A 26,615-nucleotide genomic window follows, 5' to 3' on the forward strand; every position below is an offset into this window, starting at 1 on the left:
AGAAAGGATTTTTATGGCTTACACTCAAAATGGAAATTAAGGTTTTTTTTTTTAATTTGTTCTAATATGGTTTGGCCTAGTTTATACTGAATGGTCAGCAGGTTTTAAGAAATGGCTCAGTGAGAGCCACGTTTGAATTATGTAGATAGAATATGACATGCTGGAGAAATAGGCACAATTCCATTTCTGCCTTGATATTTTCTATTCAGGAAACCATTTTACAGCAAAAATGTTACCCAAAGAAATTAAAATTCTGCCTTTAATTGCTTCCAATTAACTGAAGAAGCACTGCATACCTTTCTTTTCCATTTAAAGGTATTAGATATACAACATTTGTTACTATGCAGGATTTTGTAACCTTTTCATTGAGTTTGGAGACATTAGGAAGCAGTAGCCACGTCAAGCATTTTAGTAACTCATATATGAAATGAAAGCATAAGATGTAAACAAACAAGCAACCTGACCCGCTAAAGAAGAACGACCCTTTTTAACATCCTTCCACCACTATCCAATTCGTAATCAAGGACTTCTCAGTGTGAACGCAGTGTAAAAACCTGTTTCAACCTATACATGGCATAGCTTTTTGACTCAGTTTGGCACTATTTCTAACACAATGTGTGGGAATAAGATGGTAGCTTGATTGCTACAGGAAGATAGTGTGGCACTATGTAAAATAACTCTGACAGTATTTCAGTTGGTAGCCCTATGGTTTAAGGTCACAACCTTAAATAAAATATTGCAATTGGGCACTATATTAATTACATGCATTTCCTTTTCAGTTGCTTTTCATGCCTCCCATCTTAGGATGTATTCAGCTCTGATCTTTATCTACGCAGTTTTACTAAAGAACCAGTGCATATCACCGACTGATAGGGGGTTTCAAATTAAAAAGGCTCATTTAATTTATGGTGGGAATGCACTAAAAATTTGACCCCTGAGTTTACTATATGTCTGTCTAGGAAAATTATGTGGAAGATGTCTAGAGAATGTTTCTCACTTTCATAAAAAAGGGCAAACAGTGACACTTTTGACAATTTTTCCTCTAACCTAGGGTCGGTAGTGTACTATATGTCAAACAAGTCACAACACAACACAACAAAGTCATATGGCAAAGTCATATGGCAAAAATGCTCCATGCCCCTTCTTCGCTACCAGTATCATGGAAAGATTCTCCCTTTTGCATCCCTCTCCCTCCCCCTGCTTTTCCTCAAACATTCATCTTGACCACAAGATGAATACGAGCCTTCAATGTAATGCTGCGGCTAGTAAAGCAACCAAAATGCTGGCCTGCATCCATAGATGCTTCTCAAGCAAATCCTAGGATGTCATTCTCTCATTGTAATTGGCCTTGGTGAGGCTGCAGCTGGAGTACTGCATCCAGTTTTGGGCTCCACAATTCAAAAAGGATGTGGAGAAGCTTGAGAGAAGAACCACGCGCATGATCAGAGATCAGGAAAACAGATTTTATGACAACAGGTTGAGAACTATGGGGCTTATTAGCCTGGAAAAAAGCAGGCTCAGGGACGATCGGATGGTCACCTATAAGTTTATTAGGGGTGTTTCACCAGGTTCTGGGGAAACGATCGTTCACCAGAGCACCCCAAGGGATGACAAGGTCGAATGGTTATAAACTCCTGCGAGACTGTTTCACGCTGGACACAAGGAAGAATTTCTTCACTGTCCAAGCCCCCAAAGTCTAGAATAGCCTGCCACTGGAGGTGGTTTGAGCACCTACATTGAACACCTTCAAGAGAAATTTGGATGCTTATCTTGCTGGGATCCTATGACCCCAGCTGATTTCCTGCCGCTGTGTCCCTGCACTTAAAAATGGCAGGGGTGCTTTAACTAAACATCAAGCAAGCTTTTGTTAAAGCACCCCCACTGTCATCTTACGGTGTAGGGACACTGATACACAAGACGCTGGAGTCTGCTGGATCGCAGTAATTACTACGCTCCAGCAGACTTGATTAATTGAGTCTGCTCCAATGTGCTATAATTACAGTGTGTTGGAGCAGCCTTGCTGTATAGGTGCCCAAGAGCGCACAGAGAAACTTAAGGCTAAATGCTATTACACTTTATGCCCTTAAATATAATGCAGACAGCTATGTAACTGCAGTTTTTGGCACTTATGCATTGTCTGCAAGTCAGCTCCGGGCATTCAAGTTTGCATGTGTGCACAGAGCATGCTTAGGAGGGGCATGCTCTGGCTGGGCAGTTACCTGGTAACATATAGATTATCCAGATAAATTCAGAAACTGTAGCTGGGCAAACATCCGTGACTGGGGGTCAGAGGTGTCCTCCATAGCCCAGTAGTAAGGGCACTTACTTACTAGGGGTGTGTGAAACAGGCCCTATTTGATACGAATTCAGCCCAAATCGGGGACAGCGATTCAATTAGTCGATTCTGATCACTGTCCCCAGTTCGATTCAGCTGAACCTGAATCTGAAGATTTGATGCTGATTTGGAGAATCAGCAATTTGGCCATAGACACAGCTTTAAGTGTTTTTTCTACATACCTTGAGGTACCAGGCGCAACTCATGAAAGCTGTGATGCTGGGGTGGAGCATCCCACAAGAGCACAGGGGGGCCCCCCCCCCCCGCGTGTTTGGCGGCAAACCCAGAAGTGGACTGGAAGTACTTCCAGGTCCACTTCCAGGTCTGCTGGGGAGCATGCAGGAGGGTTCCCCCACACCCCCTGGCTTAGTGATTGGCTATGGGGGGGGACCTCAAGTGCCCCCTCCCCACCCCCCAAGACCCAGGAGGCACCAGTTGCTGAGCCAGGGAGGCGCAGGAGGGCCCCCAGCATGCTTCCCAGAAGACCCGGAAGTGGATCGGAAATGCTTCTGGTCCACTTCTGGGTCTGCTGCCGAGTGTTGGGGAGCCCCCCTGCGGTCCTGTAGGACACTCCATGTGCTCCAGCATCACAGCATTCACGAACCACCTGCTACCTAGAGGTATGTAGGAAAAACATTTAAAGCTGTGTCTATGTCCAAATCATCAAATTTTTCCAAATCACTCCGGAGGGTCCCGATTCGATTCAGAGAGATTAAAGGGTTCTCCGATTCAATTTGGATTTGGAGATTTGGCCACTGAATTGGGTCGAATCTCTGCCAAATCGAATCAGGGACCGAACTTTCGCACAGCCCTAGCACTTACCCATTTACTGCTAGGGCGTCTGAATCTCTCTTGCTTTGCAGCAAAGTGTTTTAACCAGCAAGCTACAGGCGAAACATTAGGCAGACTCCTCTTTACACTGACCCACTGCACCTTGCATTTAATATTCACTGTCTAAGAAAAGCAGTGGAGAAGCTTCTGCCTCAGTCAGAGCAAGGGTCTAGCCTAGAATTCACGGACCCTCCCATCGAAATAGCATTCATTTCACTGAGTCACATATCTTCTTGCTTGTTGTTTTCTATTTGACTACCATTTATCTCCCTCTCTTGGCTATTCAGGGGTCAAGGAGGAAGCTGGAACAGGGTCCCCACTTCTGTGCCAGGTGAAACAATCCCAAACCGTGAGCAAGTGCCAAAATTCAAGTTACCTGGCTGCATATGTGCCATATAGGCATGTGAAGGGAAACAGGATTTAACCCTCCAGGTTTCAAACAGCAGTACTTTTGGGAAATGTAAATTGAACAAGGCAGAACCTACTGTAAGAGCTTATTGACTAGTGCAATAATTTCTCATCTCCCCCATGTGGCTCGTATGCAGAGGGGAATCAACCAGCCATGCATGGCCAAAAGGAACTGCATAGTTACCTTGCCTCTCTGCATTGTCCCACTCTTCCATTTAACAGCGGGCTACATAACAGAATGTATTTTCTAGTAAGTAATAAAAATGCTTCTTATTCTCTATAATTTATGGAAGCAGCTGTTCAGTAGACTGAATTACTTACCATTCAAAGTAATATTTCTGAGATTCACACTGAAAGTTAGTGTAATTTTGTACTGGTTACACCATTAGAGAGCATGTTCTGCATTACAAGCTTTCTGTACAAATTTTCTATACTAATTCTCTATATTAAATCCTCTTCTTCCCTACTTCCTCACAACTAAAAGGACATGGCTAAAAGAACCAAGTTGTCATAAGACACCAGACTAGTGGTTCTCATCCATTTTAGACTCAAGGCACCCTTGCCATGAACTTTTCTGAACTGGGTGGCATCTCAGTTGAGAACCACTGTCCTAATATCTCATCACCAGGCTGTTGGGCTGACCTCAGCAGGTAGAATTCTCCTGCAAACTTTTGTTTACAGGAGGTACCTGGAGAACCCAACAGGGAAGCAACTATGGAAGAAGCCCCTGCAGATATTAGTTTACACTGAACCCAGAAGCCTAATTTTGTAACCTCACTTCCCAGTTTGGCTTTGCAGGTACCCCCTGGAAACTGACGTACACAGGGCAGTTTCACCTGGCTGTGGCACCACAGCGCTTTGAAAGGGTCTTATGGCACCTGAATTGAGAACCACCACACCAGACAAAGAAAGCGTGCTTTGAAATTTGCTGTTGGTGCCTTTAAACTTGTGGCGTTTGGACGAGGATTTCTCAGCACACCTACAAAGTTACCTTTAGCACTAAACAGTAGTCTGTAGGGGCTTTATATTTGTTCCGATAGTCTTGTCCATAGTAAACATTGACGTGATCCAGCTGAAGAAAGCACACAAGATCCCGTGAAACCTGTTAAATACCAAAAGAATAATTTATGAAAACTCTTCATAAGGAAGATCAGAGGGCCAATGAAAAACCTCCACATTTGACTACAAGCTCTTCCTACTGAGGCATGGTCTATACAGACTAGTGGTTCTCAGCCTGTTTAGACTCCAAAAATTTTCAAAATTCAGCAGCACCTCATTAAAATACCTAATATAACTATGTTCTGAACATTATCAAATAATATTTCTATTCATAATTAACGTGTTCTTAATTGATTCCACTGCCATGGCCAGGTGGAACTGTGCCTCTTTCAGGCAGATCTGGGAGTGGTTGTGGCAGGAACACATGCTCTTGCTGCAGCCCTTCCCAGCCTGACCCTGTGTGGTGTCTCCTGGAAGAACAGCTGAGCAGGGCAGGTGGAATTGTCCTGCATACCTCTGTTTCCAGGAGGCATGTCAGAGCTGAACTGAAAAGTGGCAGCAGGACAAAGCTGCATGTGCCTGCATTTCTTTATGTGGACAGGCATGCCACTGCTGCTTTTCCTGTTCAGCTCTGATGACCTTCCTGAAAACAGAGGCTCGCAGGGCAGTTTCACCTTGTGGCAGCAGCAGCTTGGAGATACATGCCACTGCCACCACATACTAGTGCTCCATGCACCTCTGCTCTTACGAGGCACATCGAACCTGAACAAGGAAGTGCTACAGCAGAAGCGGTGGATCTGCCTGCATAGTGTAATGCAGGTAAGCAAGACTCTTCTGCAGCTGCTTCTGCACTCAGCTCTGACATGCTGGAAATGGAGGAATGTGGGGCACTTCTATCCAGTGGCAGCAGCAACAACATCACAACACCCCTGGCAGGTTTCTGTAGCAGCCCTGTTAAGTAGCACTAATGTAGATAGGTTCATCAGTTTAGCTAGACATCTGATGTAGTTAAACTGCAGCAGCTATGTCTGAAGTGACTCTTACATATATTGGGTCAGCTTGGTAGCTACAGAGGGAAGCATACTGGCAAGCATAACCAAGGAGATCCACATGACAAACCGGTGTAAGTAACAAAGAACAGAAATTGGAGGAATCTCACACCTTTAAATAAACTGCTGCAAAATGAATGTACAGAGAAACCCTTAGTTTTGAACTATTCAGAACAAAGCACATTGCTGCAAATGGATGCACCAGTGCCAAGAAACTAAACCCAAGAACCATATACTATAATTCATGCTCCAGAGGTTCAGGGAGATTCAGCCAATTTTCCAACACAGTATGATAAATTTCTGAATCTGAGCTTTTGTAAGTAGTCTTAGTTATAAGAATGCTCCATTGCAGAGAGAGGAAAATACTCCAGAGATCTTGAAAAAAAGCAAACAAACCCAAAACTGGCAGGACATTTGGAAATATTTAAACTTTTATTTTTATTCTATTTTATATTATTATTTTTGTAAACAAGCTTTTAGAAACTGGGAATTGATTTCAGAATATGTATTGACTCCAAAATCACATTTAAAATTAAGTTAAAAAAGAGCCACTAGATATGAACTTCTAACAGTAATTTGGTGTTTTACTTTTCCTGGCACGTGTCAGTCAAGGATACACTGATATTTGCAGTGTTGGTCAGTCCTCAATCTCAGAAAAACAGGCCTACTGATGCAGGCAGGGAGAAAGATATTCACTTGAACTCAAGTACTAACTTTTCAGGGAAAATCCGCTATGGCGAACAAAGATGCAAGTCAAACTCTTCTAAATGGACGATCTTCATGACCTGCATTTTAATCTGGGGTCAGAATCCTTGCATTACATGCTTCTAGAATAAACATATGCCATAAGATGCTTTTTAGGAAGGGATTTTGATACTAAACTACACAAGAGCGTAATGCTGAAGTTCAGCAGTAGTATTCAAGGCTCCTACTACATGCAACATTCAGGTTTAAATTAATCAACAGGATGTGTTTTATTTGCCTTTTTTCCTTCAGAAGAATACAGTTACCAGATAGCAAGTTAGAGTAAACAATGATTTTTAATAAAAAATCCACCTTTGCTTTTCCTTTAGGAACATAGTAGATTCCAGAAGCTCGCAAAAGAAAGTAACGTTTCTTCCAAGACTTCTTGCCATCATCTTTCAGCCACAGGACTCCCTCAATTTCTGGCACTGTTACAGAACTTCCACAAAAACATTCCTATAGAGAACCAAAGGAACCATTGAAAAGAGAGAGAACATGCAGCATGCTAATTTTTTTTAATGATGAACTGACTGACTTTACAGTGCTGTAGTTGGAATTTCTTTATCTAGAGAACACATATCAGGAGCAATTTCTTCTGTACTCAGTTATAACATGGAGGGACCAATTATAAAGCAAAAAAAGGCAGTTCAAATCTTACAGGCCCATTTGATCTTTGAATTTTCTGAGCTAATTGCTTTTTTATTTAGAGAACACTAACAAAGGTGCTACTCAGCCACTACTGCGAAAGTTTCTTAAATGCTGCTTATCAACAATTGGTCCTGAAGTGCTCCAACTAATCCTAGTCAAATTTGGAGAACGAGTCCTAGTTCCCAAATATGCAAAAAGCCCAATTAATAATTACTTGGGCCCAATCATGATTCATCTCATACGTGTGCTTCTCCTACTAAATGCTCATACTACAAATGTTGGTCATGCTTTATATTAAATTTATATTGATAAAGGATTCCTAAAGGATTAACAGATGCTCCAACATATTTTAAAAATAACTAGTAGGTATTATAAAGGATTGTGAGAACATAAGTAGGTGGCGTAAATGCTGGTTGCATCTCTGTCATAGTTACAAGCAACCTGATGATTCAAGCAGTTTTTAGCAACTGTTTAACCATGTATTAAAACATCTCTTCGTAATTTAATAATCATTTATACATTTATAAATAAAACCTTAATAAGTGTAATCCAATATATTTTAGCCCTATTTTAAATATTTACTTTAGTGTTATTCCATTGAAATCATACTTATTTCCCAAAGGAAGCACACCCATTACCCTCCCATTTTGTATCCGAAGTGCTAGTCATCTAAATGTAACAGCTAGAAAACATTTTCAGTATTAGGATGTCTCTTCTTTCAAATGGCACAGAACTGTAGAAAATTGAGCCTAAGGTCATATTTAACATTTGATATTTTTTTCTATTTGTGGTTGCTTTTGTTCTGAAAAGCTGTTTAATTTTTTTTTCATTTTAATTAGCTCCCTTGTCTAATACATTTTTTTCTCCCTTGTCTCTATTATTTTGTATTTTGTGGGGGTTTTGATCTATTAAACTATTACTGTTTCAATTTCTTATACATTTGTTTAGCAACACAATTTTGGATACAACAAACTGCTGCCTGAGACTCAGCTGTATTATGCAAACCCAATACTATATGGGTAGCAGACAGAAGTTTGGAAAGTACCATTTCTAGAAAAAATGTTTATATTTTCATGGGATCAAACACTATGCTAGAGTCCTGCAAATCTCAACTATGTTTAAATACAACTGTAGATGGCACAGATTTGATCCCAGTACAAGACAAGATCTTTCGTTCAATTCTGCTGTTAACGTAATAAAATCCCCAAACATTTTTATTCACAAAGAACAGGGGAACATCTCCAAGATAAATACTTCACATTTAACATATCCTGCTTTACACTGCCAGGAAACTCACTCCTCTTCATTCATCAGGGTACATGTTAGCAAACTTTTAAGTTAAGTTTACCATAATGTAACTTAGAAATAAACACCACTCTCTACAATAGTAATCTTACCTCTAGCAGCACCTCTTTGTTTCTGTCTGCCATCTCAGAGGTTTCTTTTTTCCCCAGTAGATAGTTCTGCAGCAAGAGAAAATGAAAGCATAACACTTCAACTGAAGTTCTGAAGTACAACAAAGTGTTCTTTCTTTTTCACCTTTCCCTACTGGTAAGGGTGCAGCCATTCTCTAAGACTTCTCTGGTCTCCTAGTAATATAATCCACAATAAACACAGATTTAGAGCACACGAGTCATTGTGATGAATTGTTAAAGTGTACTTGGGGCCAAAAAAATTATACTGTGTATTTTAAGAAAACTTTTCAGTTGTTAGTTTATGAGAAATTACCTTAAGTAACAGCCTCATAGGCAAGATCTTATCCTACTCTTACAATCCTGTAACAGGGAGTCTTGGGCTCCTGGCTCCTGTTACTTTAATGAGAGAAAAGGCAGCACACAGAGCCCAGGAAGCTGAATAGGGACTAGCCACAAGAAGGAAGACAGCAAAGAAACACTGCTACATAAGTAGGGAGCTGCCCATTGGAGGGAAGGGGTGTACCTGTGGCAAGTTAGGAAATCTCTGCCTGAGGGGAGTTGTTTGCAAGGGACTTAGGGAGCTAAGGAAACAGGATAGTAGGACACAGTCTAGCTCATCCAGCAGGGAGGCTGCTAGAGCAGCAGTCACAAGCAAGGTTTTCTCTGTTTAAAAGTCCCAAATACTCTGATAAAAACACAAATTGTAAATTCTCCGATTAAAAACCTCAAAATCTGTATTTTTCCATGATTAAAATGAAATGCCACTATATATATAGGTATCAGTTGAACACAGTGTTTCACTGCTGTATTTACAATTTTGAAGCAATTTGAAGGCCTGCCAGTGCCACAGTCATACAAGCAGTCCTTGACTTAAGACATTTCGAGTTGCAACGAACAGCACTTATGACATTTATAAACTGACACCCTGTTTTGGCTTTCTGACGTCAGTTTCAACTTCAAAACGCTTGATCTGACACCACGCCAGCAAACAAGTTCGGTGTGTTGCCCATCTCCCTGGAGAACATCTGTCCAAACTTCCTTGAACACTTTTTTAAAGAAAGCAGACAAGACTCCAGAAAAACCTGCAACCAAGACTCCTGAGAAGACTCCAGCCAAGAACCCTTTAAAAAGTCCAGCAAACTCACCTTAGAGAAGTCCTTCCAAATCAATACGATTGCTATTTACAATATAAATACATTAATGTAGCTACATTACTCATCTATAATTATCCAAGTACAAATTCTGTGTTATTTTTGGTGAAAATAGGGTAATCAGACCTTGGTTCTGGAACCAATCCCCCATTTCTAACATTGCTCCTATGGGAAAATCAGTTCTGAGTTACAACGTCTCAACTTAAGACGTGGTTTTCAGGATCCAATTGTGTCATAAGTCTGAGGATTGCCTGTAATAAAATAAATTCTAAATACCTATATTTTGGCATTGATTTTGTTTTGTTTTTTTTATCATGGAAAACTGGAGCTCCCTGTACCCCCTTTGCTCATCAGAACACAGGTCCAGCTGTGGCTGTCCTTCCCCACTTCCCCTGCTGCTTTACAGGGCTGAGCAGCCCTGCTATGCTGTTGCCCTGCTCCTGCCTCTCATTGCCAAGCCACAGCCCCACCAAGCCCCACCAATGCTCCTCACTCCTGTCCCACGCCCCTATCCCTGCTGGTGCTGATCACCCCAGCCTACATTCTCCCGAGTCTGCCACCGCTCCTCACTCCAGACCCCCAGCATCTGCCAGCCTTGCTGGTGCCCTTCACTCCTGACTCTCACCCCCCAAGCCTTGCTGGTGCCCTTTACTCCCAACCCACATCCCCTCTACCCCCAGTGTGTGGGGAATGAAGTCAGTGTATGGGGAAGGGGGGATGTGGTCACAGGCAGCATGGGGAATTGGTGGGACACAGGCAATGCGTTAGGGGGTGGGGGACATGTGCCCCCCAAGATGCCTGCATCCACAGCAGGGCACAAGGTTGCAGCTGCGCCAGACTAGCGCAGGGCAGGAGCCACCTCCATAGCGCAGAGGGCAGGACCCAGTGTGGGAGGGAAAGCTGCACTACCATAGCCACCAAGGTGAGATGCCCTGTGCCTGCCCGGCAGCAGCGGGAGGCACAACTCTGCATTGCCACTGCACCTTATCTTGGTGGCCCATGGTGGTGTGATGCTCTGTCCTGTGCCAGGTCCCAACCGTTGGGCTGTAGAGGCAGCTCCTGCTCAGAGCTGGTCCAGCCAGGCTTCAGCCCTGCATCCCACTGTGGGCACAGAAATGGAGAGAGGGGGACGGGGACACGTGCTCTCCCCTCCCAACATGTTTCCTGTGCCCCCCCCATCCCCATAGACTTACCTGGAGGGAGCTGCCAGAGCTGCTCTCCACCACAGTCTGGCTGCCACATGCACATATACATATGCACATGCACAGGGAGACCCCTGTGTCCTGCTCCCCCCAGCCTCAAGCAGCCCTTTGCATGTTGCAACTCTGCCAGCAACCTTTAAAGGAGAAAATCCACATTTTTCTGTGGTAAACAGAAAGCCTGGATCCCTGGTCATAAGCTGCTGTGCCAATCTCCCTAACCAGAAACCCCTGATCAGTTGGAGCACCACCTGACTGGAAAGGGCAGGGCTTAGTCTGCATACAAGTCAAGGGCCTGAGCCAGGTCAGGCAAGGCTGGCCCAGAAAGCTGCAGAGTGAAAAGCTCCTGGTCATGGATGGTAGGAAAGGACTCTGCTGACTCCTGGAATCCCCTAAAAATGCAAGTAACGCACTGAAGGCTTGCTATCAGGGGGATGTAATCTAGGGCAAGGGAAGGCATGGTTGCTCTGACAGTAAGTTACTGTTGATGTATGGATTTAGTGCAGCTTTAATTTATATCACAGCCAGTGCATTTATATTCCTTCATTACAGTTTAATCTGATGGTTTTGGTTTGGGTGTGCCAGGGGTTGGCAGAGGTTCCAATAGTGCCTAAGGCAGGGGCGGCCAAATTCCAGGCTGCAGGGCCCCTAAACAATTTAGAAAATTAATATTTATCTGTCCCAAGCTGTCTGTCATGCGGCCCTCAATGGCTTGCTAAAATTGAGTAAGCTGCCCTCCAGCTGAAATAATTGCCCACCCCGACCTAAGGGCATGTGGGGGTGTCCTGAGCCCAACAGGGGCCAGGGGCTCAGGACATGGAGTGGGTTTTGGCTTAAACGCAGGTGTCAGCCAAGAAGAGGGTCGCCTAGTTTGGGCAGATGCCAGGCAGGGTCAGGAGACCCAGGCAGAGAGAGCCAAGGGAAGCCCAGTGCCCAGACCAGGGCAGAGACAAGGCCAGGGGTCCTAGACAAACAAGAGCCAGAGCAGGGGAAGGACAGGGCCAAGGGTGTCTGAGAAGGACTGATACCAGGGCAAAGGGGTTCAAGATCCAAGGAAGAGAGATGGATTGGTACCCATAAGCTCAGTCTGGGACAGTGGACTGCAGCTAGAGGGCCCAGCAAAAGCAAAGGGGTGGAGACCGAGAAGACCAAGGCCCCAACAAGGGAATGATTTCACAGTAACACTTGCAAGGCATGGGTGTGGAGTAAGGGGCAGTTGGAACCACGCAACAGCCAGGGCTACAGGTGCCCTGGGGTGGCACATATGGGTCAAAAGGACCTACTTAGCCTGACAGAGGCAGAACTGAGAGCAGAGCAGGGTCAAGGAGGGACCTGCCAGCAGCTAGAAGAACTAGGGCTCACTGAAGGATACTCAGGTAGCCTTTGCTTTGATCAAAGCATGATGGGTAAGAAGGGGAGGGCACCCTAGAGCTGGAGCAGGGCAGGGGTTGCGTAGCCACCAGGGAGTGTCATGGTCACCCTGGAACACAAATCCCATTACAAAACCATAAAGCCAATCACTGGCCAGTTTAATACATATAGAGATAACACGAAAACTCAGGATAAAAGTTAGATGAGAAAAATCTGAACTTTTAACAGACTTGCTCATTCACTGCAAGAAGTACATGTAGAGGTATTTCTACTTCCTTCCACTCCACCTCTATAGTTTCTGCAAATAAAAATATTTCTATGAAGATTTTTTTCCTAGTGGCCAAGTAGTTATTTTTCTTCTCCTTTGTTTTTTAAGTTACAGTTCGTATGTCCTATGGGTAAGAGTAATGATACTGAACAATCTCTTAACTAGTACAATGATCCTGAATTCTTCCTCACCTAATCTGAAAGCATTTGATGTAGTGAAAGGGAACATCTTCTGCACCCTTTCATGTTCTCGTGTTCTTTCCAGAGGGAGCAACATTCACGGTGTTAGATCGGACCCAACCTTTTAACCAAGGTGAAATATTTATTTGTGTATATTCTGCACTGCTGTTTTATGCTGGTGGCCCACTCTTAAGGATAATTAGTAAAAAGAAGGGGTTTCAGGCATAAGGACTAAGTTTTCAAAAGTACCTACAATTTTGGGTGCCTCATCTTGAGGTACTTAGCAGAAACCTGTTTTTTGGGGGGAGATGTGCGACGCTTGTTGAAAAATCATGTTTATTTACAGTATGTTCAGGTGGGAATGCAAGAACTGAAGCATCCAACATCACTAATAATTTTTTTTGTAGTTCAGCACCAGGGGCTTACTCTGCCACATATTCTACAGGCATAAAAACATAGCATATGCTGCAATGGACCACAGCATAAGTAGAAAACATGTAGACAAGAAGCAGAAAGAGCAGCTATAGTAATGTTAAATATGCTCCTTGTTAATTCTATATCTTTCAAGCTGTATGTTTTTGGAGTTTTTTTTGCTTCTTTTTCTACCTTTGTCCCCTCGGTGCTTCTAGCCCTCCAGCATGATATTACTGTTTTCTGCTTGTGCCTATTAACAGAAAACCCTAACTACCATACCTCAGCTGCTAATTACTGAAAACAGCTATTTTTCTCCTCTTAATTGGTTGATCTAGGGACACAAGTGAAAAAAAAGCAACTCCTTGGGGACATGTGCTCTCCCTTTTCTTCTTTCCTATCAGGTGATTGTCTCTGTCCCACTGTGACAGAATCCACATTCCACAGGTAGCCATTAGTAGTAACAACACCAGGCAAACAAGCTCAAACCCTATCCCCCAAACCTTTGGAGGTGAACAGGACTAGATAATGGTGAAAAATCCTTGTGAAGTGGTCAGATGGGCTGCTATGCAGTAGTGTAAAAAGTCGACAGAAGGTGCAAAGGAGTGGGGGGATACAGGAGGCTGGCACAAAAACAACAGTCAGTCTATGCACTGCTGCTACCTAGGGCACAAAGATGCCTAGCACACTAGCTTGAAAGTTATATTTGAAAGTATTCTCAAACTTAGAAAATGGATTGCTTAGATCAAGATTTTATAGGGGGCATTTTATTCTGCACTGACCACAATGTGTATTTTGGACCTACGGTCAAAAGACTAAACTAATCTGTACTTGTTTGTACAGATGCCAATATAAAAAGAAAAATGTTAAAATGCGTACTATCAAGAGAAGTCTATAATCTGATTTTTTTTCTTAACTTCAAACACAGCTTCACACTTACCTGGGGATTTTTGAAAAGAGCGTATTTTTCTATACGTTCCACAAACATAAGTTTGTTTTGACTGTCTCTTGTCCAGTTCAGAAGGTTTTCAACTAAATTTTCATGGTCCTCAAAGATTCTCTCTGTATAAATGACAAAAAGCAAAGATAAAAAATTCTGTTCTGTTACATTTTGCAATATGACTTATAGTTTCATAGTTTCTAGGGTCAGAAGGGACCTGAGCAGATCATCTAGTCCGACCCCCTGCCATGGCAGGAAAGAATACTGGGGTCAAACAACCCCAGCAAGATGTTCATCTAACCTCCTCTTAAAAACCCCCAGGGTAGGAGCCTGCACCACTTCTCTTGGAAGTTGGTTCCAGACCCTAGCCGCCCTGACTGTGAAGTAGCGCCTCCTGATATCTAACCTAAACCTACCCTCTGCCAGCTTGTGACCGTTATTCCTGGTCACTCCTGGCGGTGCTTGAGGGAACAGTGACTCCCCCAATGCCTGCTGATCTCCCTTGACTAGTTTATAACAGGCCACAAGATCCCCCCTCAGCCTTCTCTTTTGGAGGCTGAACAGGGTCAGGTCCCGCAGCCTCTCCTCATAGGGCCTGCCCTGTTGTCCCCTGATCATATGAGTGGCCCTCCTCTGGACCCTCTCCATGCTGTCAACATCCCTCTTGAAGTGTGGCGCCCAGAACTGGACGCAGTCCTCCAGCTGCGGCCTGACCAGTGCCGCATAGAGGGGGAGGATCACCTCTTTGGACCTGCTCGAGATGCATCTGTGGATGCATGTCATGGTGCGGCTGGCCTTCCTAACTGCCTCTCCACACTGCCAGCCCATGTTCATCTTGGAGTCAATGATGACCCCAAGCAGATTGCAGCAGAAGGAAGGAAAAACAGGTACAGGGGCCAGTTTGATAAAATGGAAGGAAACTCATGAAAACTGAAAGATAAAACAGGTTTATTTCAAACTGGCACATTTGAAACAATACTGTAAGACATACATCTACTATATCAATGTATTGTACAAACTCTAAACATGCACTTTTTCCATCTGCAAAATTTTATTAGAGAACAAGCTATTATTAACTGTAGAATCGACCTTCTCATTAATACAAAGGGACTAGAAAAAAATTGTGTAATTTCAATAAAAACGTAGCACAGTTAGAAAGTTATCAAAGGCACAATTATTTCTCAATCAATGAATAGTTATGGAAAGAGACTTATTCACTGTTGCCACAAATTCCTCAACCATAATGAATCTAGTAACAAACAATTGTCATGGGGGAAAAAATCCTAAACCTCTCAAGTCTGCAGTTGCAGAATGTAGGTTATTGAATAAAGAGAGTTTGGTCCCAGGAAGTGATATGAAGACAGATGCCTGCTCATTTTAAAGAAACACACTGCTGTACCATTAATGTAAAATATTAATAATTGCTTCAGAGAAGGCTTAACTATCTTTTTGATCCACAAAGTATCAAACAGCACAGGGCAATCAGAATAAGCAGAAGGAAAAACAAGGAGTAAAAGCAAGAAATATACAGAAACGATGCAGAAATATATGAGAAGCCCCATCTAGAAAAGAGACTAAACAGAAAGTTATGTCTTCGGGACACTTTTGGACCAACCTTTTTCTCCCTAGAAGTTTTTTAGGGAAGACACCCCCCCCCCCCCCCCCGCTTCTCCCAAGTCCCTTTCTTCTCTTTGTTATGGAGAATATGCTTTCAGGTTCTGGACTTTCATTTGGACTTCCTTTCCTTTCCTTTCTAGTGTCCTTTTGTCAAAATATTTTGGACTTGGCTGACTTTTCATTAGTCCATTAAAGGAGGATGTGATTTACATTTAGTTTTACAAATCTAAGATTCATAGATGCTAGGGTCAGAAGGGACCTCAACAGATCGAGTCCGACCCCCTGCCTAGGCAGGAAAGAGTGCTGGGGTCAGATGACCCCAGCCAGATCCCTACCTTGGGGGTCTTTAAGAGATGCCTGGATAGGCGAGAGCACCACCTCCCTTGGAAGCCCATTCCAAAGTTTTTCCTTATGTCTAGCCTAAATCTGCTCTCTGTCAGTTTATGACCATTGTTCCTTGTTACCCCAAGAGGTGCCCTAGTGAACAGAGCCTCTCTGATCCCTTGCTGTATCCCCCTAATTAATTTGTAAGTGGCCATGAGATCACTTCTCAGCTTTCTGTTGTGGAGGCTGAAGAGGTCCAGGTCCCTCAGTCTGCCCTCACTGGGCTTCTCCTGTTAGCCCCATACCATATGAGTGGCCCTCCTCCGGCCCCTCTCAAGTCTATCAACATCCTTCTTGAAGTACGGTGCCCGAAACTGGATGCAGTACTCCAACTGTGGTCCGACCAATGCTGCATAGAGGGGAAGTATCACTTCTTTGGTTCTATTTGTCATACATCTGCTGATGTATGATAAAGCGCGAGTAACTTTGCTGATGATTTCATCACATTGACGACTCCTGTTCACCTTGGAGTCCACTATGACTCTGAGATCCCTTTCGGCTTCTGTGCTGCTGAGAGGGTCATTTCCCAGCCAGTAGGTGTGCTGAATTTGTACCCCAGGTGCAGCACTCTCCACTCGTCCTTGTTGTACTGCATCCTATTGTGTACTGCCCACTTTTCTAACCTGTCCAGGTCTGCCTGTAATCATTCTCTACTCTTCAGAATATGCATTTCACCCCACAATTTAGTATCATCTGCAAACTTGGACAGAGTACAGTTCACACCCACATCCAAGTCACAGATGAAGACATTGAAGAGTACAGGTCCAAGGACTGAACCCTGCAGGACCCCACTACCCACATCCTTCCAGGTTGATACCGACCTGTCTACTACCACTCTCTGGGTGCGACTGCTAAGCCAATTTGCCACCCACTGGCACCTGTAAACACCTATATTACAGCCTCTTAATTTATTTATGAGATGACCTTCCAAGAAAGGAGATGGGTCTGACTAGAAATTAGAGGGATCACTTTGCTGTCTACCACAGGAAAGATCAATGAGAGAACTGTCTCCCCTTCCACTTGATGAACAGCTCCAACTGGAATAGCAGTATGTATTCAGGGCATCAAGAAGCACAATTGACATGATCTTCACCACTCATCAACTACAGGAAAAATGCTGGGAACAACATTAACCTCTCTTCATGGCCTTCTTTGACCTCATGAATGCCTTAGACTTTGTCAGCTAAGAAGTGCAATGGAAGGTCCTTCTGAAGTACGGATGTCCACTGAAATTCATCACCACCCTTTCCCTGCTCCGTGACTCCATGTGAATGGTGGTTCTCAGCAATAGATGTATAACAGATCCCTTTGAGGTTAAGATGGGAGTTAAGCAAGGCTGCATTATCACTCCAACACTCTTCTCGATATTCCTTACTGCAATGCTACACCTAACCACCAATAAGCTTCCAGTTGGACTGGAGCTAAACTACTGAATGGATGGTAAGCTGTTTAATATCAGCCAACTCCAAGCCAAAACCCTGACCACAGTCCTGGAGGTCCAGTACACTAATGATGTGCTCACTTGAAAGCAGATATTCAGGCAACTGTCAATGTCTTTACTAAGGCATACAAGAAAAGGAAAGGGGAGGGGAGGGGGCTAGGATTCAGAGTGACTTAGACAAATTGGAGGATTGGGCCAAAAGGAATCTCATGAGGTTCAACAAGAACAAGTGCAAAGTTCTGCAGTTAGGACAGAACAATCCCACGCGCCAGTACAAGCTAGGGGGTGGCTGGCTGGGCAGCAGCTCTGCAGAAAAGGACCTGGGGGTTACAGTGGACAATAAGCTGAATATAAGCCAGCTGTGTGCCCTTGTTACCAAGAAGGCTAACATACTGGGCTGCATTGGTAGGTGCGTTGCCAAGAGGTCAAGGGAAGTGGTTACTCCCCTCTATTCAGCACCGATGAGGCCACATCAGGGGTGCTATGTTCAGTTTTGGGTCCTCTGCTACAGAAAGGATGTGGACAAATTGAAGAGTCCAGTGGAGGGCAACAAAAATGGTGAGGGGGCTGGGGGACATGATTTATGAGGACGGGCTGAGGGAACTGGGCTGATTTGTTTGGGGGGGGTGGAGAGTTAATAGCAGCCTTCAACTACCTGAAATGGGGTTCAAAAGAGGATGGAACTAGACAGTTCTCAGTGGTGGCAGATGACAGAACAAGGAGCAATGGTCTCAAGTTGCAGCAAGGGAAGTTTAGGTTAGCTATCAGGAAGAAGTTTCTCACTAAGAAGGTAGTAAAACACTGGAACAGGTTGCCCAGAGAGGTGATAAAAACCTCCAAGGATGGAGATTTCAAGACCTGGCTAGACAAAGCTTTGGTTGCAATGATCTAGTTGGGGATGGTTCTGCCTTGAGTAGGAGGTTGGATAAGATGACCTCCAGCGTTCCCTTCCAACCCTAATTTTCTACGAAAACGGGACTGACACTTACATTCAGAAGACTACAGTTGTTCATCAACAAGCCCTTAATGAGCAGTCCCCAGCTCCAGTAATTCAGATTCACAGTGAGACTCTGGAGAACAATGACTATTTCCTGTACCTTGGAAGCCATCTCTCGCAGAAGGCCGATATAGATGAAAAAATCCAACATCGCCTTAAAAATGCAAGTCCAGCCTTCAGATACCTGAGCAAATGGGTATTTGAAGGTTGTGATATCAGATCCGAAACCAAGCTCATGGTTTATCCCTTTACTGTAAAGAGCTGAGATGTGGACAACGTACAGGAGATACGAAATTGCTGGAGAAGCACCTTCTACGCTGCCTGAGGGAGATTCTTGGAATCCAGCAGGAAGACAGATGCACCAAAATTAACGTCCTCTCACAAGCCAACACCATGAACCTGAAGGCAATGATCTTCCAACATAAACTTTGCTAGGCCAGCCACATCATCTGGATTTCTGACTCCGGACTCCAAGACAAGTTTTATTTTCTCAGCTCAGTCAAGGGGTATGCTCAAGAGGAGGACAGAGAAAGTGCTTCAAGGGCAAGCTCAAGGCCAACTTGAAAAAAATGCACCACTAACATTCACTCAGCAGAAATGGTGTGTGGCAGACCGAATCAAGAATCCAGAGCCACCCACCTCGCACAGAAACATGGGCCCAAGTTGCAACAGAGTCTGTTGATCCCATATTGGCCTCGTCAGCCATTTTTGGACCCAATGATAAAGCAATAACGAACAACAATCACCCTTGACTGCAAGGGATTGCTGCTGGTAGTGAGCCCTTCATGCAAAGAAACAGCAAAGTGCAGAACTAAAACCTGAATATTAACCAAAAATATTAAAATGATTAAATGTAATCCCTTGTAGTGAATGATGGAAAAAATTAAACTAATCTAAAGAGGCACTGAAAACTACCAGGTCAAGTAGTAACACTACTAAGAAAACAAGTAGGAATCAACATTACTAATAGGCTTACTAACCCATTTGTAATTCAGAGATGGTTTCTACCAGTGACCAGTCCAAGCTGTAACCGCAGTGGGATTTATCCATCAGATTGTCCAACACTTGTCTCACTGTCTGCCTCTCATCTACCATCATTGTTTTGGAGCTGTCATCAGACATATGGACTCTGATCACCAGCTATAAGCAGAAAAAGAAAAGCGATTAATTTCACATACTGCTTACTGACCCTAGATTACAAGAATAAAATTAAACTTATGTTAACATGTATATGATGTAATCCAAATAATTTTTCCCCCTAAAATATAAATATCAAGATTCTCACTTCAAAGCACACTTACCAGAAGACCACATTTCCCTTTGCATTCTGTAAAAGTTATATTCCACCAATAACGAAACTGAGGACAGATGCCAATAGAGGCTATCCCAATTGACAAATAGCATCTCCACAGAATTAATTCCTATGGAAATTGATGAACTATTCTTTAAAAAATGAAGCTGATCCTGAATTATTTCCAATGATGTACCATATAAATACTTATTACGTTTTCTTTTTATTTCAGTTAAAGCATGCAAGTATACAAGGCTGTTATATAATTTTCACTTAATTGTACGAGAGATGCATGCATCACAAAGCCACTATTATTCATAGGTTATATTTTTCATCCCTTTAGCATCTTGATTTCCCTGACTTAACTTGTCAGAATCAAGAAAAAATGGTATTTGAAGCAAATATTAGTTTTGGTTTGAAGAATTCAAATATTTGAAAATTCATCTTCATCTCTAGGGTATTTTAGCTTTCCTACTCACTAAAACCCAACACATTCTTAAAGCAGTCTTAGATGCATAGTAGGAACTCTGTTCTTAGATCTAACTTAAAGAGTCACAATTGCATGTAAATGAAATACACAGAACATATCACAAGCATCTTTCCAAATGAAGGTTGTCAATGCAGACAGATCATATTAAATTTAAAAATTGACATATCATAAAAAATTGTCACATTCTGCTGCATTTTGTGCAAACAGTATCAATTAACTGTTGGAATATCCAAGTTGAAAAATTAAACTGACCTTATTTTAAATTGCTTTATTTAAGGATGGAGCAGGGGAAAAAAGCACTGTTTTCAAAATTTATTTGCCACTCATTTCCCCGCTCTTTCACTAGTATTGTAAAGACACTATTGAAGAAAAAAATCCACTTTAATTCTATAACTTATATTGAATTAGTAAAACTGAAAGAGCTTTATATTTTTCTTTCCAGCAGTTATACTACTTGCTTCCTTTCTTTGCTCCTCATTCAGATGCAAAGTTAAAACAAATGTATTGATTTACTTTTAATTCTTGTACAATAGAAAAGCATCACAGCATTTAAGTACTAAATACAGAATTTAAAATTTTTTTGGGATTTAAAAATATTGATAGTCTTCCTATTAGTGCTGAAACATAGATTTATTTATAGTACATATATAAATACTGATCCTAAGCCACTTGACAATGTTCATAAATGTCAAAACACCATTAACTTTGAAATAGCCTGAGGTGAAACATTCAGTTTTCCTCATTTAATATTCTTCTGCCTTTTATTAATTGTAGACTGTGTCAAGTTGAAAGTTGGAGTACCTGACATACACCTATTGAATAAGAAGCTATAAAGAAAAAAAAAAGCCAGAATTAAACATGGGGAGAGGGGAAGCCCCTTGTCTTTGAATTGCATACAAGGGCAGTGGGAGGGCAGGCAGCTGCTGCAGCCTGGGGACCAGCCCCTACCCAAGGTCAGGGCTGTAGTGGCAGCTACTGCCTGCCCCTTCCCAACCCCCATGCTGCCCATGTACACCATCAGCTCCCCCCTGCAGCTTCTTCCTCCACACAGCCTCTGCTCCCCACTCCTGCCCTTCTCCCTCCCCCTCCTTACCTTGCTCCATGCTGGCAGGCTCTGTCCATGTTACAGCCTGGGGTACACAGCTGCTATGGGGGCTGAGGCTGTGCTCCATAAGGGAGGAGGAGCCTGCTGGCATGGAGCAAAGGTAAAGGTGGGGGATGAAGGGGGAGCAGAGGCTGGGGAGAAGGGCAGGAGGAAAAGCAGATGGGGAAGGAAAGGCAGGCACAAGCAGGAGGAAAGCTATTTGACCTCCTCACCATCTGCAGCCCCACTGCTTGCCTCCTTGCAGTGGTGGTGGTGGTGGTTGTGGTTAGGGAGACATGAAGCAAAAGCTGTGGGGTGGAGGAAGAAAACAGAGGCTGGGGGGGAAGGGGTGGGGATGAAGAGGTGAAGCAGAAGGGGAAGGGGTGCCTGAAGCTATGGCGGGGGTGGGGGGACAGGCACAAGCAGGGGGCAGGTTTCATGATCTCCCCGTATCACCTTCATCCCCACTGCCTGGCTGAGAATGAATTAAAGGCAACCTTCCAATAATTAGATTCTATATATGCAAAATAATAAAATGATAAATTTTCCATGTATGGAATTTAATTATAGGAGGTCATCTTAAATTTGAATAATACAGTAAATGCAACATTAAGTCCTTTTTATATTATTAAGATAGCATAACAACTATTATCAAACAGAGATGAGCAGAACTGAACTGAGTTCATTTCCTGATTAAATGAATATTAATTTAGCATCTGGTAAAATAAAATAAATACAGCTCACCTTTTTCACCTGTGCCTCTTTAATCTTCTCCAAAGCAACCCTGATCTTCTCAGCTTTCAGTTTAGCAGCCTGCTCCTCCTGTGGGGACACAGCATTTCAGTTAAACAAATGTCAGACTGATTTTAAGGGGTCTGCAACTTCTCATAGTGAGACTACCATATACTAGAACTTGAAATGAAATATTAGTTACAGATACACTAATATATAAAGGAACAACCACTGAAAATTAAAACTCTTAAACTTTTGTTTCACCTATCTATCCAATATACACATCAGGCACTGTGCCTCTTGATAAAATCCAATTGTTTTTCTATGCTTTGTGACCCAATGTTACAGTGCTCCATGACATTATTTCTAAAAAAAAAAAAAAAACCCCACCAAAAATTGCAAATCTGCCCTTCCCCCTCCCTGTCTCTTGCAGGGGTGTGCAAAACAGGTCATATTCGATTTGGATTCGACCCAAATCTGGGACAGTGATTCGATTCGTTGATTCGGATCACTTTCCCAATTTGATGCTGATTTGGAGAATCAGCAATTTGGCCACAGACACAGCTTTAAATGTTTTTCTACATACCTCAAGGTACCAGGTGCAGCTTATGAATGCTGTGATGGTGGGCCAGATGGAACAGGAGTGCAGGGGGGAAGGGGCTTGGCGGCAGAAGTACTTTTGGTCCACTTCTGGGTCTGCTGTCAAGTGCAGTCCCACCCCCACCTGATCAGCCATGGGGGGACCCCATGTGCCACCCCCAGATCCAGGAGGCACCAGTTGCCAAGCCAGAGGGGAACAGGGAAGGGGGCCTCTGCACACTCTCTGGTGGACCCAGAAGTGGACTGGAAATGCTTCTGGTCCACTTCTGGGTCTGCTGCCAAGCACACTGGGGACCCCCCCCCCCCCCCGTCTATGCTCCTGTTGGACAGTCCATCTGCCCCAGCATCTCAGCACTCACAATCTGCCTGGTACCTTGAGGTATGTAGAAAAAACATTTAAAACTGTGTCTATGTCCAAATCATTGTATCAATTTGGAGGGTTCTGATTCAATTTGGAGAGATTAAAGGGTCCTCTGATTCTATTCAGAGATTCAGCACCGAATAGGGGCGAATCTCCACTGAATCGAATCAGTGACCAAAGCTTCACACAGCCCTAATATCTATCTATCCATCTAGATATATATACAGTTGAACACAATGTTTTATTGATATATTTACAGTTTTAAAGCAATATGGAAACCTACCAGCAACAAAATCGCTATAATAAAATAAATTCTAAATCTATGTAATTTGGCATTTGATTTGGGGTTTTTCCATCATGGAAAATCAGAGCTCCTGCTGAGACTAGTCTGTACACCCCAGGGAATTATATGCAGAAAAATGCAAAATTACGCACATAAATTCAAAATTATCCGCAGGAAAACTCAAAGTTATGCACAATTAATTACTTTTATTTTTTACAAATTAAACTAAATATACCACTATTTGAGCCTTCCTTAGAAATATATGCAGGTACTTTGTATAGTTGGGGGGTTGGGAGTGGAGTGTGTACGCAGGGGGTGATTTGTGAAGATGTGGCAGGATGTATGGGGGGGTTTGCGGGCAGCTGTGGTGTTCATGGGGAGGTTGTGAAGGGGTGTGGGGTTTGTGGTACACAGCCCCCACCACTGGCAGCTCAGTAGCAGCGGGGCCTCAGGGTGGTCATGGCCACAGGAGGCACCCCTGGCTGAGTCCCAGGCTCTTCCCCTTCTTCTCCCTCTCCCCCCTCCCCAGGACAGGGCTTAGGGTTTCCTGCCCTTTATTCAAGAAGCTCTTGCAGGCTAGAACTCTACCAGCCTTCAGAGAGCTCTTTGCAAAAATGCAAAATCCACATTTTCCTCTGTTAAAATGGAAAATCTGCTTCCTCCTCCCCCCCACGTCAGTTAAAAGGGAAAATCTGCATTTTTTTTTCTGTTTTTCTATGGGAAACAGAAAACCCGGAGCCCTGCTTATCTTGTATTGTCCATTACAGAATGCTCTAAATTTGTCAAACATATACAACTATCACATCAGGTCAAACCACATTCCTAAACCATGGGCAAGTAAACAGATTCAGTAAATTTTCATTTTATCAATGTTAATATCACATTGAGAATTACCAGAATTTAATGTCACAAAAAATGTAGGGGGGGGTGTCCTTTAAATACAATTTCACACTGCCCTATCAGTATAGAAAGCTTTTAACCTATTAAACCTGTCTGCAATCATTAAATTTTTGGAACATAATATCTTACCGCCATTAAGTCCACACAGCACTTTCCTTATTAAAATTAAAATAGCATTCAGTCACCAAACATTTTGATATTCTTCCTTTGAATAATCTGTTACAACTTGAAATTCCTTAAAAATTTAGTAAATTTAAATCTATTCTAGTATTTTCTTACCCCAAAGAAACTAATATACTTCAATACTATCAATATTTGCTTTTTTTCAGCAATAAGCCATGAATAATGCTCTTGCAATAGAGTAGATATGGTCTACTGAAACAAGACCTTTTGCTTGGGACTTCTGCATGTATATTACGAATTTCAGAATTCTAAGATCTGGATCACTATAGTGGGAAATATCAAGTACCTCCATCTTGTAGATCATTATGGACTTCAACTAGAAAGCCATACAATGGGGGAAAAAAGCCAGCCCCCTCAAAGAGACTACTTAGATTGATGTCAGAGGGGTAGCACAATTATTCACAATAACAGACGCTAACACCAACTCTACCAATTTGTTCTTGAGCATTTCATTGTATAAATATAATCCTTGTGTTCCTGCTTTTTATTTAAATGACAGAGGTTTATCCATCTTCAAAATCTGTGCATAGTTCCACTAAGAATAGCATGGTTATAGGCATTTTCCACTTCTGTGGTGCTCCTGTTATTATCTTTATCCTCTAAAGTGGCTTCTTCCTATGTTATTTTGCTTTACTCATGCTTCCTTCACGCTCAGACTGTACTACCATATCACACAATGGAGAAAGCAACAGCTGGGAGGGCAAGTGACTTGCTTGTGAGAAATATAACCCTTCTCAGTAAAAGGAACTAGCATATTGACGAAAGCAGTAATAATGGAGCTTGAAACATGATATGAAAAGTTAATTAGCAAGGAACAATGCTTTTTCTTAAGTTAGTAAGAGTTAAGATTCTTTTTTATTAATGAAAAGATGGTATCACATAACTTGGCAAGGTTAAACCAGATTAATATTTTATTTTTAAGAAGGGGGGAAGAAATCAGGCTAAAGATTTTAGCCTGGAAAAATGTTTAATTTTAACAGAAGTATAAAAATCTAGAATTCTAATAAATTCTTCTTAATCTTAGCTGTTTTCATTTACAAAACACCAAAAAACAAAGAAAAGCTCTATTTAATTTTTGGATGGGAAATGCTCTAAAATGAATTATTTCACGGTCTGGGACTAGTCTTGCCTCTCCTCAATCCAAGAAGAAGAAAGTAGATCTTTTTTATATATATATATATATCTATCTATCATGCAAGCTTTGACGTTTACAGCTTTTAAAAGGATGCCCCTAAAGACAGTCATAAGCCTTCTTTTCTGTACAGGGGTTGGAAATGCATTGATTTATCTTCACCTAAGTGGCCCAAATTTCTACCCTCTTTCACTTTGCACCTGTTCACAGTGAGTGTTTAATGACACCAAATCAAAGTGGTAGAATTTCACACTCATTTTTGCATAGGTGTACATAACTACATAAAGTGCTAAACAGGGTGGGTTTGGTTTAAATCAATCCAATTTAAAATCACTGCTCAGGGAGCCTCCATTTATTCACTGTTTTCTACAAAAAGTGCATTCTTGTTATTTGATATAAACGTAATACATTTTATTCACAACTCAGAGATAGATGTAGGTTTCATTATTAGAAGGTGCACACTATACATTTTAAAGCAGTAATTTGGAGATTTTTTTCAGATTAATTTTGCAGCTACATCAGAAAACTGAATTATGATTTGGTTATTTTATTTACCAAAGCTAACTGAAGCAGATACTTGTGAAGGCATTGGGAGGCGAACTATTCCCAATTCACTAAATTAATCATGGATATTTTTCCCCATGCTGTATTAGGCAGACATCAAATGAGCGCTGCAGCCATATTATTAGCTTGGGGCTTCCTTTACTTTCTTTTAGATTTCTTCTCATCTTTGATTTCTTCTCTCTCTCTCATGGCCTGGCAAGCCTGCTGCTAGGATGGACTTTCCATTCTACCATACAATTCCCTTGCTAGATCTGAAATCAATAGTGAGGCTATACTCAAGAAACATATCCCCCTCAAGACTTCTAGAATATTCTGCTCGAAACATTTCTCCTTCATTTCTATTGCCCCATGCTCTTTGCATTCATCTCCAGACTCCTACTCCATCCTCAACAATCTTTTATTCCTTTAACTTCCTGAAACTTTGCACTTTTAGAAAGAGGTAAGGGCTTGATTTTGTGTACATGAAGTTGCAGAGAGCAAGCAGGCTGATGGGTAGGTAATCAGGTTGGTTATCTTTCATTTGAATATAGCACTGTTAACAAGGATGTTGTCTCTGCAGATACAAGTCCAGCTTGAGAACTGAAACTAATCATCACAGAGATTTTCAT

At 42.4% G+C, this 26,615-nt stretch overlaps 1 protein-coding gene across 4 annotated transcripts in view; it reads right to left on the bottom strand.

The window, feature by feature from the left end:
- RAPH1 (Ras association (RalGDS/AF-6) and pleckstrin homology domains 1) overlaps window positions 1-26,615 on the bottom strand; it is a 177,532-nt gene that overhangs the window by 26,909 nt on the left and 124,008 nt on the right. For all 4 annotated transcript variants that reach the window (XM_090044782.1, XM_090044784.1, XM_090044783.1 and 1 more), the window contains 6 exons: window positions 21,997-22,074; window positions 19,368-19,527; window positions 13,949-14,070; window positions 8,412-8,477; window positions 6,679-6,822; window positions 4,566-4,676 (listed from right to left, as the gene is read on the bottom strand). In XM_090044782.1, coding sequence (XP_089900908.1) covers window positions 4,566-4,676; window positions 6,679-6,822; window positions 8,412-8,477; window positions 13,949-14,070; window positions 19,368-19,527; window positions 21,997-22,074 — 681 coding nt within the window. The remainder of the gene's footprint in view (window positions 1-4,565; window positions 4,677-6,678; window positions 6,823-8,411; window positions 8,478-13,948; window positions 14,071-19,367; window positions 19,528-21,996; window positions 22,075-26,615) is intronic.

The sequence above is a fragment of the Crocodylus siamensis genome, chromosome 4 (genome assembly GCF_052110815.1).
Source record: "Crocodylus siamensis isolate JL-2025a chromosome 4, ASM5211081v1, whole genome shotgun sequence".
NCBI lineage: Eukaryota > Metazoa > Chordata > Crocodylia > Crocodylidae > Crocodylus > Crocodylus siamensis.